At 32.9% G+C, this 18,162-nt stretch overlaps 2 protein-coding genes across 3 annotated transcripts; both read right to left on the minus strand.

The window, feature by feature from the left end:
- Positions 1 to 359: 359 nt before the first annotated feature.
- LOC110628871 lies at positions 360 to 2,748 on the minus strand. Its single transcript, XM_021775693.2, has 4 exons — positions 2,240 to 2,748; positions 1,668 to 1,755; positions 1,440 to 1,548; positions 360 to 1,295 (listed from the first exon to the last, which is right to left on the minus strand). Exons 1-4 carry the CDS (start codon positions 2,379 to 2,381, stop codon positions 498 to 500), a joined length of 1,137 nt encoding a protein of 378 aa, XP_021631385.1. The 5' UTR covers positions 2,382 to 2,748; the 3' UTR covers positions 360 to 497.
- Positions 2,749 to 3,425: 677 nt separating this feature from the next.
- On the minus strand, positions 3,426 to 17,216 carry LOC110628751 (protease Do-like 10, mitochondrial). Of its 2 annotated transcripts, XM_021775549.2 has the most exons (8): positions 16,835 to 17,215; positions 15,789 to 16,034; positions 13,823 to 14,018; positions 13,171 to 13,430; positions 12,803 to 12,930; positions 9,837 to 10,040; positions 9,298 to 9,348; positions 3,426 to 4,023 (listed from the first exon to the last, which is right to left on the minus strand). In XM_021775549.2, exons 1-8 carry the CDS (start codon positions 17,166 to 17,168, stop codon positions 3,790 to 3,792), a joined length of 1,653 nt encoding a protein of 550 aa, XP_021631241.1. In that variant the 5' UTR covers positions 17,169 to 17,215; the 3' UTR covers positions 3,426 to 3,789. The 2 variants fall into 2 exon arrangements, with proteins under 2 accessions (XP_021631241.1, XP_043804934.1); XM_043948999.1 differs by lacking the exons at positions 3,426 to 4,023; positions 9,298 to 9,348 and adding an exon at positions 9,381 to 9,836 and having other exon boundaries at positions 9,925 to 10,040; positions 16,835 to 17,216.
- Positions 17,217 to 18,162: the final 946 nt, after the last annotated feature.

Raw genomic sequence — 18,162 nt, forward strand, 5'->3', positions numbered from 1 at the left:
TAAATTATATAAAAAATAAAAAATATATTAAAGTTCATTTTTTAATAAAAAAAAAGGCTTTGAATTGTCATTAAAATGTTAAAATTAAATAAATCGAATAGAATATAACTTAAATTTTTAGATTTTAATAAATGATAATTTTATTTAGCATGTTAATAGTAGTTTGGAGGTTAATTACTTGTCATCTATAATTTAGATATAAAAAGCTAGCTTTTTAGCCGTTTAATAATCTAAAATTTATGACTTCACCAAAATGTTTATATTACCTAATAGGCCCAAGTTTAAATAAATTATCTAGTTTTAAGATTTTTGGGTTAAAATTTAATTCTATCAAATAATTTTATAGAAATTCAAAAAAATAAAATAATAAAGCTTTTTTTTTTTCAAGAATAAAATGGTAAAGACTTTTTATTCTTGGGACTTTCGAGACACAGTGAAAGACATAGGAACGAAGGAACGAAAACACACAACTACTAAAAGATATTTGATAGAAAGAATCATACCATATGCTTGTGAGCCATTTCGCCCGAAGTCTTAGAAATTATCCTTCCAAAACCACTGCTACTTCCATTACTCGTAATAGCAGCGGGAGCAGTTTGAGGCTTTGGCGCCTTTGCCTCTCTTTCTTCTACGATCAATTTTCTAATATTCATTACCTTCTCCACTATTCTACTTCCAACAATTTGAGTTCCGTTATTATTTCCTGTTTCAGTTTTACCTTTCTGGGTAATAAACTTTCCTTCACTTTCTTTTCGACCCCTCATCACACTCGGTGAGCAGGATTGCCTCCTTGACCTTAGAGTGGGCTCTGGTTTTTGATGTACGGATAGTGTTAGTGTTAAGTTGCTTACTACAAGTCGGCCTCGGGTAGCAGAAGTTGCACGATCTGTCCTTAAATTGGGAGGTGTGTCGTTGGAAAATCCTGGAATTTGATTTGGAACTATTGACCTTAAAGGTGAAACACGGCCTCTACTAAAAGGCTTGGTTTTATTAGAATCAGGTCCTGTGGCTGAGAGTGTGATATTCTTGGCCAATAAATTGGTTTGAGTTTCTTTTTGGTTGGTGGATTTTGGTGTGTTGGTGGCCATATTTGTCCTTTTATTCCGATCGGCAGTTGATTGGGCCTTTTTTTGGTTCAAAAGCAAAGATGTCACTTTGACATTCCTGGTTTCAGTTGATGAGATGCTGGATCTTCGGCTCGCTGGGGTCACAGATCTCAAAGGGATATTTGGTTTTGAATTTGGAGATTTTGGTGTTTCAATACTACCCTTCAACGACTTTGTATTGTCTGCAAACTGATTAAAGAGTAATTAGTAGTCATTCTAATGAGAAATTATATGTATGTATGTATGTTATAATTTATCCAATATAATGAAAAAATAGCGTTTATCAGTTGTATACATGGTTATGAAGCATTATCACAGTAACCTTGAACATACCCGTGAAAGAGGTTGGACAATGGATATCTCTCGTTGAACCACTAGTTGTGGGGCATTTGCTTCCATTTCCAGGGAAGGAAACAAAGGAGTAGCTGGCGGTGTTTTTAACCTTCATATAACAATTATTACATCACAGATTAGCAAGTGTTGCTCAAATTGACCCTTACAGAGTTTGATAGAACTTGGAAACAAACTAAAAGTACAAATTATAGAAACTAAATTTCTTACCAATCATAATCATTTTTGCCCTTTTCACCAAATAATTCATATCCAGATCCTTTCTTCGAAGATGCAATTTTGTAGAGTACACAATTCCCTGCATTTTAATAATAACAAGTTCACTTCTCGGCTGCCCTGTTTATAAAATAAATCGAATTTAACTCCACCTTCAAAACATGTCTTTGGTTGATACAGGGCACATTCCCTCATGATCAAGATTGGAATTTGGAGCATGAAACTTAGATAACTATACTTTTGCAGGTAACACAAATTTGAAATAAAAAGGTTAATTCTTTCAATATACTGATACTGGACTTGACTCCACTCAAGAAGGCACCTTTAAGGGGATGATTGTCCAAGTTTTTTACAAAGTGTACAATGTTATTGTTTTTCTACAAGATCCACCGCGTGTTTTGAAGGATCTTCTTGCTAATGTTTCAGGGACTTCTACACTGGAACGATTTTTCATTAAAAAAAAAAAAACAAAAGGGTACCCTCACGATTGCAAGGATCAAAAGGGCATCTTTGGCAACACAAATAATATAGTGCGTGTGTGCGTGTGTTCATGTGAATAAGCGTACCGCTGCTGGGCTCAAATTCATCAGAGACGGGCTGAAGGAGGCTGACAAGACGGTCTTTTTCACGTTTATGCAACTCCTTGAATAGGAGGAGGTCCTCATCTCTGTCCTTTCGTCCATTCAATGAAAACTCACTACCTTTCATAGTTTTCGTTGATTTAATTTGGAGTCACCTGCTTTTTCTTTCCTATAGAGGTACTGATTGTTATAGGAATAGAGATGAATGGCGGAAGCAGCAATGTGCCGATATATGTAATGTAATGCATGCAACAGGGAATGCCATGTGGAATTTAGGCCGGCAATTTCAAGGACCGTGACTAACTTGCAAGAAGACACAAGGCCGAATACTAGTCATGGAATCGATTATTATTAATTTAAGAACGTAGAAAGCAAAAGGCCAGATTCTTCAGAGAATACATTTGTCGTCTTTGGGCAGATCTTTTGGTATAAAGAAAGCCAATAAAAAAACAATCCGGCCAGCCCATTTAATATGCAATTTAACTTTTTTTTTTTTTTTTTTTCCTTCAGCACTCCGATTCTGAGGCCATTATGAAATCTACTGGTACTTTTTTCTTATAAGAAATTAATTAAATTCTATTAATAGAATTTAATTTATTTTCATAAAAAATTTATTTATTTAAAATAAATTTAATAGTTAATAGAATTCAATTAAATTTTTTTATATTAAATAAATTAGTAATAAATTTAATTGATTTAACTTATTTATTATTTTTAAATTAAATATAAATATTCATTTTTATAAATAATAATAATTTTTATCACATTTATTAAAAATTAGTATTAATATTTTTATAACAATTAAAATCTGAATTTTATATAATTTTTTACTATTAAAAATATAAAATTGTTTTTTAAATTAAATAAATAATATAATAAATTTTTTAATATTAATTATAAATATATTAAATATTAATAGTCAATATTAAATTAAAATAATTTTTATAAAAAATAATTATTAATTAAAAATAAAAAATAAAAAAAAATTCAAAAACTAATTAAATAATTTTAATATAAATAGCCTTAAATAAAATAATTTTTTAATAAAATTCTTATAATTTTAATAAAATTCTAATAATTTTAATAAAATTCTAATAATTTTAATAAAATTTACTTTTAATTTAAAATCAATTCTCACAAGAATTTAAAAAAATTAACAAACACAATTTTTAAAAAAAAATTATTTCTTTTAAAGAATTCCAAACAAACGCTGAATGGGCCAATGAATTCAGAGTAGTCAGCTGCGAGCCCAGTGGGCTAAAAGCAGATTAGTAGCGCCATGTAATGGAAGCCTAGGACAGCCAGCGTGATGCACATCACTTTTTTTTTTTTTTTTATGCATTCTATAGTACATTTTGCAAGGTCATAGGCTATCATACAACTGGGATGTACCATCATCTGACTAGCTGAAGTACCCAATAATAAATTGTCTCACTCATTGAACCTGATACAATACAGGTCAAAATTTTATGAAGGGCCAACCAGTTTGGTAGCAAAAACCATCCATCAAGAAATATTCTGAGGAACACTAGACTTTAGGCCGGGTCACTTTCCAACTTCTGCTGCTCATCAAAGAGGTCACTGGACATAGCAGAAGGTATTCTGTGACGTTTCAAAATTCTGGAGGTGGCTACCTTTGCAGAGTTATAGTTCAATACTATTACTCTATCATCATCCAAATCAAATCTCAACCTTTCCTCACCACAATTCTCAACAAGCTGGCACAAATGCTTCAGATTTTCAATTTCTACACCGTTGACTTCCTTAACCTGCACATCACAGCTGAATTTAATTAGTATAGAATTGTGTGTTTAAACAAGCCTTGAACCGAACATAGCTGGGAAAAAAAGATCTTTCAAGGTTTACAAACCTTGAATCTGTGTTTGAGAGAGAGAACTTTTTAAAATAAGGTTTTCACTAGTTCTTAAAAGTCTCCAAAACCCTTCAATTTCAACCCACTGATAAGGTTTTCTCTTAAAAACCTCCAAATACCATACAAACCCTTCTCTTCCTCCCAAACAATAAAAATGATTAACATTTAAAACCCATGAAAGACCTTACCTTATAAGATCATACTTTAAACCTTATTTTATACTATCCTCCCATAACAGAGTACAAAAGCTAAGAAGAAGAAGAAGAAGAAAAAGGAGGCCAGCTAGAAGCCATGCTCCATCTTAAGTGCAGGGTTGAAAGTAGGTGTATGCGATTCTGATTCCAGTTCATAATCTACTTAGGAACCAAAGCTGAACTCGGTATGGTTCCAGATCAGTTCTCTATTATTTCGCTTCTGGTTTGATTCTTAGTTCTTAAATCAAATTTATGCAATTTTTTTAATGAAAAGTCATACTTGAATTACTATTTAAGTTTGAAAGTTATCAATAAAAATTACATACATAAAATAAATTTTACATTTTAATATATAAAATTTGATCCAGCAGTTGACCGCGAAAGGAATCAAGGGCTTCGGATGTGATTGCTCGTCGTGATCATCAGGGTTGAGTATTATTTTGGTCATAGAAGCTATGGCCTGAAATTAAGGATCCTTGGGTGCTAGAAAGTTAGGCATGCATTCAGATGGTGATCAATTAGGGTCTCCAGAGCATTGGTGAAGATGATGTTGCAAGGGTGGTCGAGGCAATCAATCAAAGAAGTTTTTCTATTGTTGCCCCTGTAGTTCTTCAAGACATACATGACCTTTCATCTAGTTTACATATGGTCAGGTTCCATGTTGCTCGAAGAGATTGCAACAAAGTAGCACTCTTTTTGCAATATTTCTGTGTGATTCTTCTTTCCTAGCTAAGGGGAACTTTGTTTGTAATCACTTGCCCCGTTACCATTTGTTGGTTTTGTCTTTAGGAAAAAAACTTACCGTTTTATTATATAATCTTTTTTAAAAGGATATGTAAATTGTTGACTTATTTGCTGATTCTAGCTGATTCTAGAGATATGATTTGATTTGATTAGAATCCTTAATTATCTCTGTAATTATTTGATTATTTGCTTCCTGTTTAGATATAATTCTTTGTGTATAAATAGCCATTTAGACCAATTGTAAAGATTAAGAATGAAATACAAAAATACTCTAAATTTTCCCAAAATTCTTCATGGTATCAGAGTCTCCCATTTGATATTGAGCCTCCTATAAATATGTCTCGCAACATTAAAATTTTGGGTGTGAGGGGTGTGTTGAATCGCACCTTGGGGTAATGTGCCCCTTATACGAGGCATAGGCACTCCTCCCCTTGAGCTATCCCCTCGAGCTAGCTTTTGGGGTGAGTTAAGTCTGACCCAAATTTAACACGATTTCAGAACCTTTTCTTGATTTTAGGATTCAAATTCAATTTTTCCTCTTTAGGGTTTCAAAACCCTAGATCTACCTTTTATAGTACTAACCCATCTAGGAGCCTTTCCTCCTCTCACCGCCGCACCAGGAGAATCGTCGGACTGTCGCCGGCCGATCGCCCAGCTCCGACGCCGGAAAAGCCCACGCATGAGGCTCACGCTCCTTCCCTTTCCGGCGCGTGACCCATCGCTTCTCGGCACGTGACCAATCGCTTTCCGGCGTGTGACCAATCGCCTGACGCTGTTTCGCTACTCCGATCACTCCGGTGACAATTCCGACCATCTTTCCATCCTTTCCGTACTGCTATCCGATCTTTTGGTGAATCGATTGGGCTTTTTTGTGTGTACAACCTTGGATACCTCCTATTCTTTCACGGTTCATAAATCTTTACCATGGCAGAAAGTAAAAGGGTCTTGATGGCAGAAGCTAAAGGGATCTGTGACTTAGGGATAATTCTAGCTGATTTTAGGGATATGATTTGATTTGATTAAGATCCTTAGTTATCTCTGTAATTATTATTTGATTATTTGTGTAATACCCGGCTAGACCCCGGCATCGAAATTCCTACCTTCCGGCGGAATCTCCATTGGAATCCGGAATTCTCGGATGTCGGAGCCTTCTAGAAGGGTAAAATAAAGTTTTCTAAAATGTTTTTATATGTTTTTATGGTTTTAACGAAGAAAGAAATTGAGTTTTGAAAGAAAAGACCAAGGAGGGAAAAACTCAGGTTCGGGCGCTGAACATGGATAGCTTGCGGAAGCACCTTTGGCCCCCAAAGGTGGTCTGGCCAGCCACCTATAAAAGGCCCCATGTCCAAAAATAGACAAGTTTTCTCTCTCTATTTTCGGGCATAGGTGAGATTTCGCCCTCCCATGGTTGATTTCGTGTTTTTCTTCAATCCCTTCAAGTTTTTGATGAGTTTTACTTTGTTTTTGAAGATTTTAAGCAAAGATCAAAGTTTTGAAGCTTGGAGACCCCCGGAGCTCGATTTCTCCCAATCTCCAAGTTTGGGTCACATCTCCTCTCGATCTTCAAGAGGTAAGTGTAGATCCATGCCTTTTATGATGTTTTAAGTAAGTTTTAAGAAGGGGTTAAGAGTTTTGATGCATGTTTAGGCTATTTGTAAAATGTTAGGGTTTATGTTAGTTAAATGATAAATGTATGTTTATGTGATGCTATGTTGATGTTTGTTGGGGTATAGGCTAGTTTTATGCCCCTATATGCTTGAAAATGTGTTTATGTATGCTCTTGAGTGTTGAGTATGAGTTTTGAGGGTTTTGGGAGGCAAGATGGGGATGGCAGAATCGGGTTCTGCCACCCAAAAGGATCCAGGTTCGGCCGCCGAAGCAAGGTTCGGCCGCCGAATCTGCCAGAGGAGGCAGTTTAGGCCGCCTAAACTTGCCCCCGAAAGTTTGGACTTTCGGCTCTGGAGGGACCTTCGGCCGCCGAACCTGCCGCCGAAAGTCCCCTGTTCAGCCTTCCTTTGCATGTTTTTCCACGCATGTTTATGATATTTTAGGGGGGTTTTGGGGAGTTGTTTATAGTCATGTTAAAGTATGTTGGGTCCCTCATTTGAGTCCACCTGTGTAGGATCGGACCCGAGGAACCGAGGAGGTCAGCAGTGAGATAGCTGTTTCAGAGTTAGTTCAGGGTCAGTCAGAGGTGAGTAGAACACAACTCTTTTTATTTCAAATTAATTAAACTTTTAAGCATGTTCATGCATCATGAATGCCATGTATGTGATAGGTTGTATTGCATTAGAATACACGAATATGACGCATTGCATAATATGATGTTGATGTGGATGGATGTTGGATGACCCATTGGCCCTTGATATGATATGATATGGTATGGAAGTCCAGGTCGAGGCCCATTCTACGCCCCTGGCACGATTGGATTATGTAGAGGGTCATTGGTGAAAAGTCCATCCTTGATGTGATTTGTTTGTGATGAGATGCATTTCATGATGGCATATGTTTAATGAATCGTTTTTACTGTTCTGCTCACTGGGCTTTAGTAGCTCACCCCTTTCCCATAACCCTCAGGTTTGCAAGTTCAGGATAGACCGAGAAGTCGTCAAGGTTGAAGGTTGTGTTATGTAATAGCTTAGTAGTGGACATGATACGTAAAATAATGTAATGTAAAGTAATGTAATGAGGATTAGTATTGTGTTTGGCCCTAATGTATGGTTAATCCCTTTTGGTACATGATCTTTATGAAATGTTTTAATGATGAGTTATGTTGAACCAAGCTTGATGTATGTTATGTTGACCCACTAGAGCATTTGATGAGAGCTCTAGTAAGGGGTTTTTATGTTTACAGTTATGGTGCATGCACAGGTCAAGCTTGGTATATGAAAAGTTTAAAGTTTTTATGAAAATGTATGATCATGTATAGGATTTTATCAGGTACACAGGATGTATAGTAGGCTTACTACGGGTCCCGGCGATCTTAAGTCGATCTGGATCCTAGCGCCGGTAGCGGTCCGGTTTCCGGGTTATTACAATTTGCTTCCTGTTTAAATATAATTCTTTGTGTATAAATAGTCATGTAGACCAATTATAAAGATTAAGAGTGAAATACAAGAATACTCTAAATTTACCCAAAATTTTTCATGGTATTAGAGACTCTCATCCAATATTGGACCTCCTATAAATATGTCATGCACAATTAAAAATTATGAGCGTAGGGGGTGTGTTGAATTCCACATCGGTTGCGAAAAGGGGTAATGTACCCCTTATATGAGCCATAGGCACTCCTCCCTTTGAGTTAGCTTTTGGGAGTTAGATCTGACCCAAATTTAACATAAATAATTAAATATATTATAAATATAGTAATACACTTGCAATTCAAAATGTTAAAGTAATGTAGATGAAATACAAGAATACTCTAAATTTACCCAAAATTTTTCATGGTATTAGAGACTCTCATCCAATATTGGACCTCTTATAAATATGTCATGCACAATTAAAAATTATGAGCGTAGGGGGTGTGTTGAATTCCACATCGGTTGCGAAAAGGGGTAATGTACCCCTTATATGAGCCATAGGCACTCCTCCCTTTGAGTTAGCTTTTGGGAGTTAGATCTGGCCCAAATTTAACATAAATAATTAAATATATTATAAATATAGTAATACACTTGCAATTCAAAATGTTAAAGTAATTTATTATTTTCAAAATTGAAATTATTAAGAAAATGTAGATGAACAAGATAATAATAGTATGTAAAACTGTTTATAATTATAATATAATAATTGTAACATACACAATTATAATATTTGTGCATATAAATTTATATAATTATGTTCAAAGCATATAATATATACTTAAAAAATCATAGAAAAACATGTTATAAAATCGATTCTTGATTCAATTCTAGTATGGCTCTGGAACGGGTCCAGTACAGCTCTGGGATGGATAAGGTATGGTTCCTAACGAGGAATCAGAACCATAAAATATGGTGGGTTCGATATGGTTCTAAACAAATTATTATGGTTTTTTTGGTTTAGTTCAGGATGCCAAGAATCATGCACACCCCTACTTTTAGAATTCCACCCTTTGACAACTCTACAAGAATTGCGCAGTCTCAAAAATTAAATATGCACTCTTCATGGTTGCAATTCAAACACGTTTGTCATTGCGGAGCAACACATCTATCATAACTAAATGTCCATTTGTAATAAAAGAAAGATGTTGGCACCTGTAATTCTGCAAGACGCTCGTAGCCTGCATTTATATCATCCATCAGCACCTGAACCAGATGAGTACTTGTTAAGTACAGATGATATACTAATTTCAATAATATGCACAGTAAGAAAAGATCTTGGTGGTGCACTGAAACAAGAAATATGCATGCATAGTGCTGCAAAGGTTAAAAGGATGAGCTGCTCAGCCTGCTTAATAATCACAAGAATATTTGGGTGTCAAAATAGTTGCGACAATTCAACTGTATGCCTTATCCCAATTTCCAACTCATCTTTTGCCTCAAAATTGGAAACTAAATGATAAGCTGTAAAATCCATGTGTAGTCAAACCCTTTACATGACAAATTTGAATTCTCCTTCCATAACTGCAATTCAATTAATAGGAGATAACTTCACTGCGGACATGCTTTCTTTCCTTTTTTTTTTCCCCTTCATTTTTCTTTTATCCTTTGGGACCTCAGATTAGCGAATCTTTGGTAAATTGTTTCCTCGATGAATACAAATCACACTTAAGCTGTCCAAAACACATGCATACCTGCGAAAGAATCACAAGTTGTTCACCAGGCTTTTTAGGCAGCTCCCTCAATGCAAGTTCACACATTCGACGAGGTGAAGTATTATACCAGTCTTCTCCATACTCATGAAGATATGGCTGTGTGAGTGGAACAAAGACCAAACCAGCAAAAATGTAATAACTGGGAAGCCTATCAAATTGATGAACTGGAACTAGTGGCTGCAACTGCAAAATCCACAAAGAATTAAAGCCATAAACAAATAGACCAACATATTCAGTAACTATCCAAAGCGTCACAAGCATAGATCTTATGTTTCTTGTAGAATGAGATATAGAGTATAAACAATCATGTTTTCTGTATTGCAACTACATTTTTCCCCTCCCACTGTAAATTTTATTCATTCACAACCTTCATAGTAAATTATCACAGTATATCCAAATTAGATAAACTGAATCCAAGTAAGTCAACTTATTACCACCTAGGCCGATTTAAGGATCACAAAGTTTGCAAAACCAACAGAAGATTAGAGGTTTGAGTAGTGTCCAAGGAATGATGCAAAATCAACTTACCCATATCCTTGTTTTGAGAACAACGGGAATATAAATTACTTCCCACTCAATAAGCCTTGTCCATTAACTCCACTACTTCATAGTTTTGTTTTACAGATGGCAGAGATGTAATTGAAGCAAACCGAGCTCGTTATAATTTTTTCATGCTCGAGGTTCACTTAAGCTTTATCAGAAAAGCTTGAGATTGGCTTGTTATACATAAACCAAACTCAAGCTCGGCTCAAATCCAGCTTATTTACAGTATTAATTAACCGGGTTCAAGCTGGGCACCTATCAAGATCATTTATATTATTTACATACATGATCTCAGTCATAAATTTAAATTATAATATATTTTTAATTTAAAATACTTTACAAATTAAAATATAAAATTAATATAAAAAATATTTATTAAACTTAAAATAATAACTAGTAGGACCAAGAGGGCTCCACATGCTGGCACAACCATTGTACAGAAACATGGATGGAGGGAGCCCTTCACTTTTCATAGGGAAGAAGAAACTCTTCCTCCCTCCTCATAAGCAATGTGGGACAAAGTCTAACATCACTTGCCTTAGATTTTTAATTTTTTTCAGTCTTTTATTAATAGTATTAATTCAGATTTTTATATTATATAAATAGTTTATTATATTAAAGATGTAATGATATATTAAATATAATTAAAATGTCAAAAGTTACTTATTATTTGCAGGTGAGAGTGAACTTTATCTAATTTTTATATTTTCTTTTTAGAGTTTTTTTATTTTTATTTTTTTTGAGTTCTTCCTTAGAAAAATATTTAATTATAAAAAGTATACTATGATACAAATGTAAGCTATTATATGATAGAAATATATAATATTTATTTTGATTAACATTTTTTAAGAAAACATTTTTAAGATTTATAAAAATTAAGAATAATAAGTTAATTTTAACTTGTAATCGTGTATAAATTAGAATTAAAGGAAAAAGTAATTTTTATCATTTTAATATATATAAAAATGATAACAATTAGTTTAGTATTTAACTTTTTTAGATTCTATTATGCAATTAACACCTTATACAATTTATTCCATATGATTCAATTAAATTATATATAAAAATGATAACAATTAGTTTAGTATTTAACTTTTTTAGATTCTATTATGCAATTAATACCTTATACAATTTATTCCATATGATTCAATTAAATTATATAATTGAGAATTAGAATGTACAATATAGTACAAATCTTGACCTTAAATGGCATAGAAAAAAAAAAGATAAAAATAAATAGTAGTGGTTCACTTAAATTTATCATTTTAAATGTTTAAGTTAAAGATATACATATATATATATAGAGAGAGAGAGAGGAATAGTAATGGTTAGATATCTTGGTATTAAACTTAATATTAACCTTATAAACTTTAAAAAAAAAAAAAAAGGGAGGGAGATGGGGAAAAAGGGATAGGGGGAGGAAGTAATAGTGACAGATAGTTTATGGTTAAAACCCGAATTCTAGACCTTGTAAAGATTCAAAGTTCAGAAAGAAAAAGAATAATGGTAATATTTACATAGTTTAAAGTTAGATCTGAATTTTAAATCTTTTTAAAATGTTTAAAATTTAGAAAAAGTTCATGTTTTTGAAGATTTATAATAATTTCAAATAATTGTTATTTTTTATATAACTCAATCATGACAAAATTAGTAATTTCAAATAATAGTTATTAATATATATGTTTACAAAATAACTACAAACAAAAATAATATATGTATAAAATTAAGAAAATTTAACATTATAACTAGATCATTTTCTTTGAATTTTAACACCACTAACTTCTATTTCAACATTTTCTACTTTGTTATGAGTTTCTACAAAGACATTATAAAGCATACACAAAGTTTCTTGAACAGTTGTAATATGCTTAATAATATTATTTGTAATATATTTATTGTGGTCAAACCATTCTTAGTTCAAATTTATAAGTATAAATGTTTTGAATATATTTTTATTTCTCATATTAACTTGATTTTCCAATAAAAATTTAAATTTAAATTTAAATCACAAATAACTATATTTTATAACTAAATTAAATACATTTACAACTTCATAGAACACAAAAAATAATATAAATGCGTTTTCAAATGAGCTAGCTCATGAGCCTACTATTGAGCCCATTCATGAGCTTAGAAACAAGCCCATCAACAAGTTCGCTTAGGAGCCTGCTAGCTGAACTGAATTAAGCTTTTTTCAAACTGGGTCTCGAATAATAACTCACTTTGTTTACACCCCTAGTAGAAGGGACTTGGGAAAAGAAAAAAAAAAAAAAGAAGTAAAAGATATAAATGCTGAATGGATTCTATGTCGATTCAAGAAATGCTATTTTAAAATTAAATCTTTGATGGTAATGAAATTATCAATTAACAAAAGAATAAGGAGAATTTGAACCTTGACTTACTGGTTTGACCGTGATACTGATTTCCTTCTCTTCACCGTCCCGCAAAATTCTTAATAAAGCTTTTTCATTGGGTTTCTTCATAGACACCAGATGATCAAAAGTTATCCGCTCCCTATTGCGGAAAGGAACTGCATGGTTTATAAGTTGCAACAAATTATGAACACAAGGGGAAAACCACATACGTTAGAAATGCAGCAAATGAAAAGACTAAAGATCTATATGGGACAGAACCCTAAAAAAATAATGAGAATATGCAAACACAAGGGGAAACCACATACGTTAGAAATACAACAAATAGAAGAATAAAAACTGGATGGGACAGAATGTTAAAACACAAGAGTGAATATAAAGAAGTAGAAAGAGTATACCTGTTCCATCATTTGCTACAGGTATGCCATCAAATCCAAGGATAATATCATCTTTCTTTAAGAGTTTATGTGCATTTGATAGCGGATTAATTTTGCTGATAAGTACTCCAGTCAATTCAGGGAGCATCCTAAAGTGCATTCTTAGTTGAATATTTTCGGTTGGTTGGCATGACAGGCCCAGAGTGCAGAATCCAACATATTTTCCATTTTCTTCCACACCAGCTATAAAATGCTTAATCACAGGAACAGGAATTATGTAACTGGAAATTACAAAAATGGGACAAATTATTGATTACAGGTTAGATTTATATATAGAAACATATATTAAAAACAAAAAAGCAAAAATGAGTTGTGAAAGGAAAAAGGGAAAAAAAGTGTGGATTAAAAATAGGTCTAATCTATTTCACTATCTTGATCTTTATATAAATTGTAATTATGTCATGGAAAGAAGACCGGTTGTTCATTTTCCGAACTTGGAATGAAATATGTTATCCCTAGAATTCCTCCAAGTTATTTGGAATGAAATTAGGTTGCAATCAAGCATGAAAGGTGTTAACTCCAAACTTCATCACCCTATCAATAAAATATATTAAAAAATAATGATATCAGTAATGTCTCGTCATCCAAGCAAAAGCTAGTGACCACAACTCACCCAATGTTCTCAGCACCTGAAAGGTTTTGAAAAGCTATGCCAGCAACTTTATTGGCCATTATTGCAGGGCCACCACTATTACCAGGATTTATGGCTGCATCAATTTGTATAGCCATCAGTTGGGTTGCACCATGAACATATTGTGTGGGTTCAACTCTAGAGACAATGCCTTTAGTTACAGAAATGTTGTCACCACCTGTCACCAAGGATAGAGACAGAGTTCATATCACATCTCTTCACTTTATGTAAAGTCAGAAAATAGTCACGCCTAACAGACCTACAAAGAATAGTATGTCATATGTAGAGTAACAGAACCACCAACCATTCCCTTAAAATCTTTCAGATGAAGAAGTTGTTGAAGGCCTTGATCCTGCTTTTATAGAGACAAAAACTTGACTAATTGATGGAATTTAGGGTTCGGATCTCAAGCTAAAAAGAGGCCAAGATTTGAAAATTGAATTAAGGTGTCAGCGTACGATTGAGGGAAAAATAACGACTGTTTATTGGCTTAATCAAAAGGGTCAGGTCACAGGAATTCTTGAGGTGCAGCAACTTGAGATTTAGATAGGGTAAAGTTTCAAGTAGGAGATAGGGTGAAGTTGCATGGAGCCTTATAGATAAACGTCCATTGGTTTAAGAAAGTGCTTGAAGCTAGCTGCTAAGTTCTATGGGCCTCTTCTGAAAAGGATTGGGAAAGTCCCACAGTCTGGAGTTACCTTCCAGTTCTGCTATACATCTCATCTTCATGTTTCCTCGCTTAAACAGAAACTTGGAGATAATATAGCACCTCATTCTCCCCGACATGTTGGAGGCTAATGTGGTGGTAGCTCCAGAAAAGACTCTGCAGACAAGAGTTACCAGTAGGGATGGACACAGTGGATGGATCTGTCTTCACAATATGCTATTTGAGAAGACAGCTTTATTCAAGCTCAGATTCTAGATTCTCGACATTCTTGGGGACAAGAATGTTTTAGAGGAGAGGGGTACTGTTACATATAGAGGAAAGAGGTAGAAACGGCTAAGGAAGTCTGCTAGAGTCGGTGAATTGGATCAGTTAATTCCTGTTGCAAGGAAAAGTTGTTATTAGTTGAGCAAGTTGATAGGCAATTGGAGTATCCTAGGGAATTTTGTAAGTCTCTGTAGAAGATATCCTAGATTATTATCAAAGAAATCTTCCATTCTCTCTCTCTCCATATTGTCCCTTCCTATTCTCTTTCTAATTCTTTATTTCAGTTCTATTTCTTCTCTTCTGTAATTCTTCTTCTATCAAGATAACATTTGTTAGGGTTCCAGTCCTAACACGCTCTCACCTACCAGAACCATTACAATATGTCTTAAATTTACATTTACAATAAAGAGAATTCATAAATCTCATTATGCATTGTACGATGGGTTCATACTTCATAGTGAACTTTGCCAAGAGTTTCTATTTCAAAGACTAGCTCAAAACAAAGCAATACATCTAGATGCACATTTCCACTAGCACAATAAAGAAGTAAACTTTACACTGTCTATTTGATCTAGATGTTTGATCTAGATGTTTGTTCTTACTCCATTTTGTACTAAACATGGAATTAAGGCTTAGCTCTTGTTGCAGTTCTATACTAAACATGGGATCTTTGCTTATCCATTTAAATTTGTCCAAACAAAAAGATTGATATACTTCTTTTTCTCTGTTTTCCTATCCCAAGGTTTAAAGATAACAAATTTCTAATCCAACCAAAAGTCAGAAACAGGGAAGACAACTGGAACAAATACACAAAAAGCTATACAATAACCAAATGGGGAAAAGAAAAGAACAGAAAGACATCAGTTTGCAAAGACCTGGAATCTAGCATGACTTCAGAAAATCAAGTTGTCCATAGATATGTTTTCCACAATGTAGCACTCCTTAGTTAAAGCATCTATAACATTATATAACTAGTGTTCAAAGTAGCGATATGTAAATTTTTTTTTTTTTTTTTACCCTGAGGATATCCAACTACAGCAACAGCTTCTTGCAGAAATGGGATGTCTCCTAGTTCCAGGAAAGTCATGCCCTCCCAAAACTCTTCGCTTTCAACAACTAGAATAGCTAAATCACATTCATGACCAACAGCTTGAACTTCTGCTCTATATTTGGTGGGAGACCCATGTCTTCTCACAAGCACAAATGTATGATCAGCCACTACATGAGCGTTTGTGAGAATCTTCTTTCCAGGAATAACAAATCCTGCATAATACAAAAACTTAAGAATAAAATGAGGAAAAAAAAAGATGTATTTATCCGCTTATTAGTTTAATCATTGATATTCCAGGGTTTAAATTAAAACTTTATTATTTGTACTTCAAATGTTTAAACTCAAAAGGCAAGAAATATTTTGAAGCTAAAACATGATATAGGCACCTTCAGCACACCTCAGAAGAAACTATCAATTTGCTACACATAAAAGAAATTGATTTCAAGCAGTAACCTTTTTCACTTGTAATCTGATGCTATCAGGTCCATATGTTAGTATATTTCAGCAATTTATTGGGATTAGATTAGGTTTAGCATTTGATGCAAGGATAAATATAGAAAATAAAAAGAAAAAATGTAGATAGCCAAGACACGAAAAAGTAAGACAAGCAAAAAAAAACACGTGCAAAGCGTTCAATAATAGTTTAAAATTCTATTCCACGAAGAAAAAAAAAAAAAAAAAAAAGAAATTAAAAGGGCTCCAAATTAGAGATAAAAAAAAAAATCCTAACAAAGGATACATTTCATAATGATTTATTGGAACACAGTACCAGTACCATGAAAGCCTATCGTTGGACCAAAAAAGGCATGTGAACGAGAAGTGAAAACTACAATTCTCAGTTAAAGAAGAGGTCGATTCACGTCAATGGAGACAATGTCTGGCAAATTGCCAATTATGATCCACACAAGAAATGGCAATTCTGGCAGAAAAACTTTCAAGAGATGGGTCGTTCATGATGGAAACGTACTTGAAAATAACAATTTAATAGAATACAAAAGAGAAGCGTAGGTACCGGAACCCGTAGTTTCGCGCTGAGGCTTGTTCTGCCATGGCAGGAAATAGTTCGGGCTGCTGGAAACTGTAAATATCTTGACCACAGAGTCCAGTGCCAACTCTATTGCCGAATATGCATCCGTCAGCCGATTATCACCACTTGCAATTGAAGTAAAGGAGTAGGGAGTTGCTACTTTAGCTGCTGCTCCTCTTGGAGAAGATAACACGTTATTCAAAACGAAAGGACAACTATCTCCTTCGCCAAGCAACAAGCTCGAATTACGGTACCTGGCAGTGATAAGAGAGGAACACAGCTTCCGCGCCGCTCGGACTGATGAACCCAACATGCTCATTTTGGGGCTTTAGCAGGAGCTATGTGAGAGGGAGGGATTGGAAATGACAACGGTAAAACAGCCCTAATATACTCTTTACTTTTGCACTGTTGTTCTTGTCATATTCCACACACATACCATTATTTTTTGTCCATTGTTACTTTTAATTATATTCATCATAAAATATTAAATTTTATTAAAATAATTAAGTTATTATTAAAAATAAATTATATTTTAATTTTTATATTTTAACATAATTAAAATATCAATATTTATATTTTTAAATTTAAACATTTAAATCTCTATATAATTAATAAATATTTTAAATATCTAAAATATTTTTATGAACTTTAACTATTTTTTTAATATAAATATATAGTTTTATATTATATAATTATATTTTAATTTTTAAATTTTAGAGTAATTAATAGTGATAAATCAATTTCATATATTTTTAAAATTAAATTTTTAAATCTTTCCATATTTAAACCATCTAAATTAGAATTTTTTTCATCAATTATACACATTAATTCAAAATTAATGGATAATTAAATTTCTTATAAAAATAAAACTGTAAGTATTTTTTGAAAATTTTTAAATTATAATTATTAAAGTATTTTAATAAATAAAAATTAAAAAATATAAAATATTATAAAATTAGTTAAATGAGATATTATAAATAAAATTAATAGAAATTTAAGTGTTTTTTTAAATAAAAAATGAAGGATAATATGAGTACGAATTGATTATAAGGGATTTAAGTGTATGTTTTTAAAAATATAGGACTGATTTATTAATTATGCTAAAATTTAAGGATTGAAGTGTAATTTATCCATTTAAGAATGATAATAAATAATTTTTTACACTTTTAACAATAAAAATAGATGGAGAGAAATTTGAATGGATCGCTTATAAAGAGCAGAGATAGATCCATTAATTATGCTAAAATTTTAGGAACTAAAATATAATTTATTTTATTATTAATAACATATAATTTAAATTAAATACTAGTCGA

Source organism: Manihot esculenta, chromosome 12, assembly GCF_001659605.2.
Source record: "Manihot esculenta cultivar AM560-2 chromosome 12, M.esculenta_v8, whole genome shotgun sequence".
NCBI classification, from domain to species: Eukaryota; Viridiplantae; Streptophyta; class Magnoliopsida; order Malpighiales; family Euphorbiaceae; genus Manihot; species Manihot esculenta.

Coding starts and splice junctions, on each gene's coding strand:
- LOC110628751 (XM_021775549.2), bottom strand. CDS start 17,168: ATGAGCATGTTGGGTTCATCAGTCCGAGCGGCGCGGAAGCTGTGTTCC. Junction 12,931..13,170: donor TGTAGCAAATGATGGAACAG/GTATACTCTTTC, acceptor TAAACCATGCAG/TTCCTTTCCGCAATAGGGAG. Junction 10,041..12,802: donor TCAGTATCACGGTCAAACCA/GTAAGTCAAGGT, acceptor TGGATTTTGCAG/TTGCAGCCACTAGTTCCAGT.
- LOC110628871 (XM_021775693.2), bottom strand. CDS start 2,381: ATGAAAGGTAGTGAGTTTTCATTGAATGGACGAAAGGACAGAGATGAG. Junction 1,549..1,667: donor GGCAAAAATGATTATGATTG/GTAAGAAATTTA, acceptor TGTTATATGAAG/GTTAAAAACACCGCCAGCTA. Junction 1,296..1,439: donor TTGTCCAACCTCTTTCACGG/GTATGTTCAAGG, acceptor CTCTTTAATCAG/TTTGCAGACAATACAAAGTC.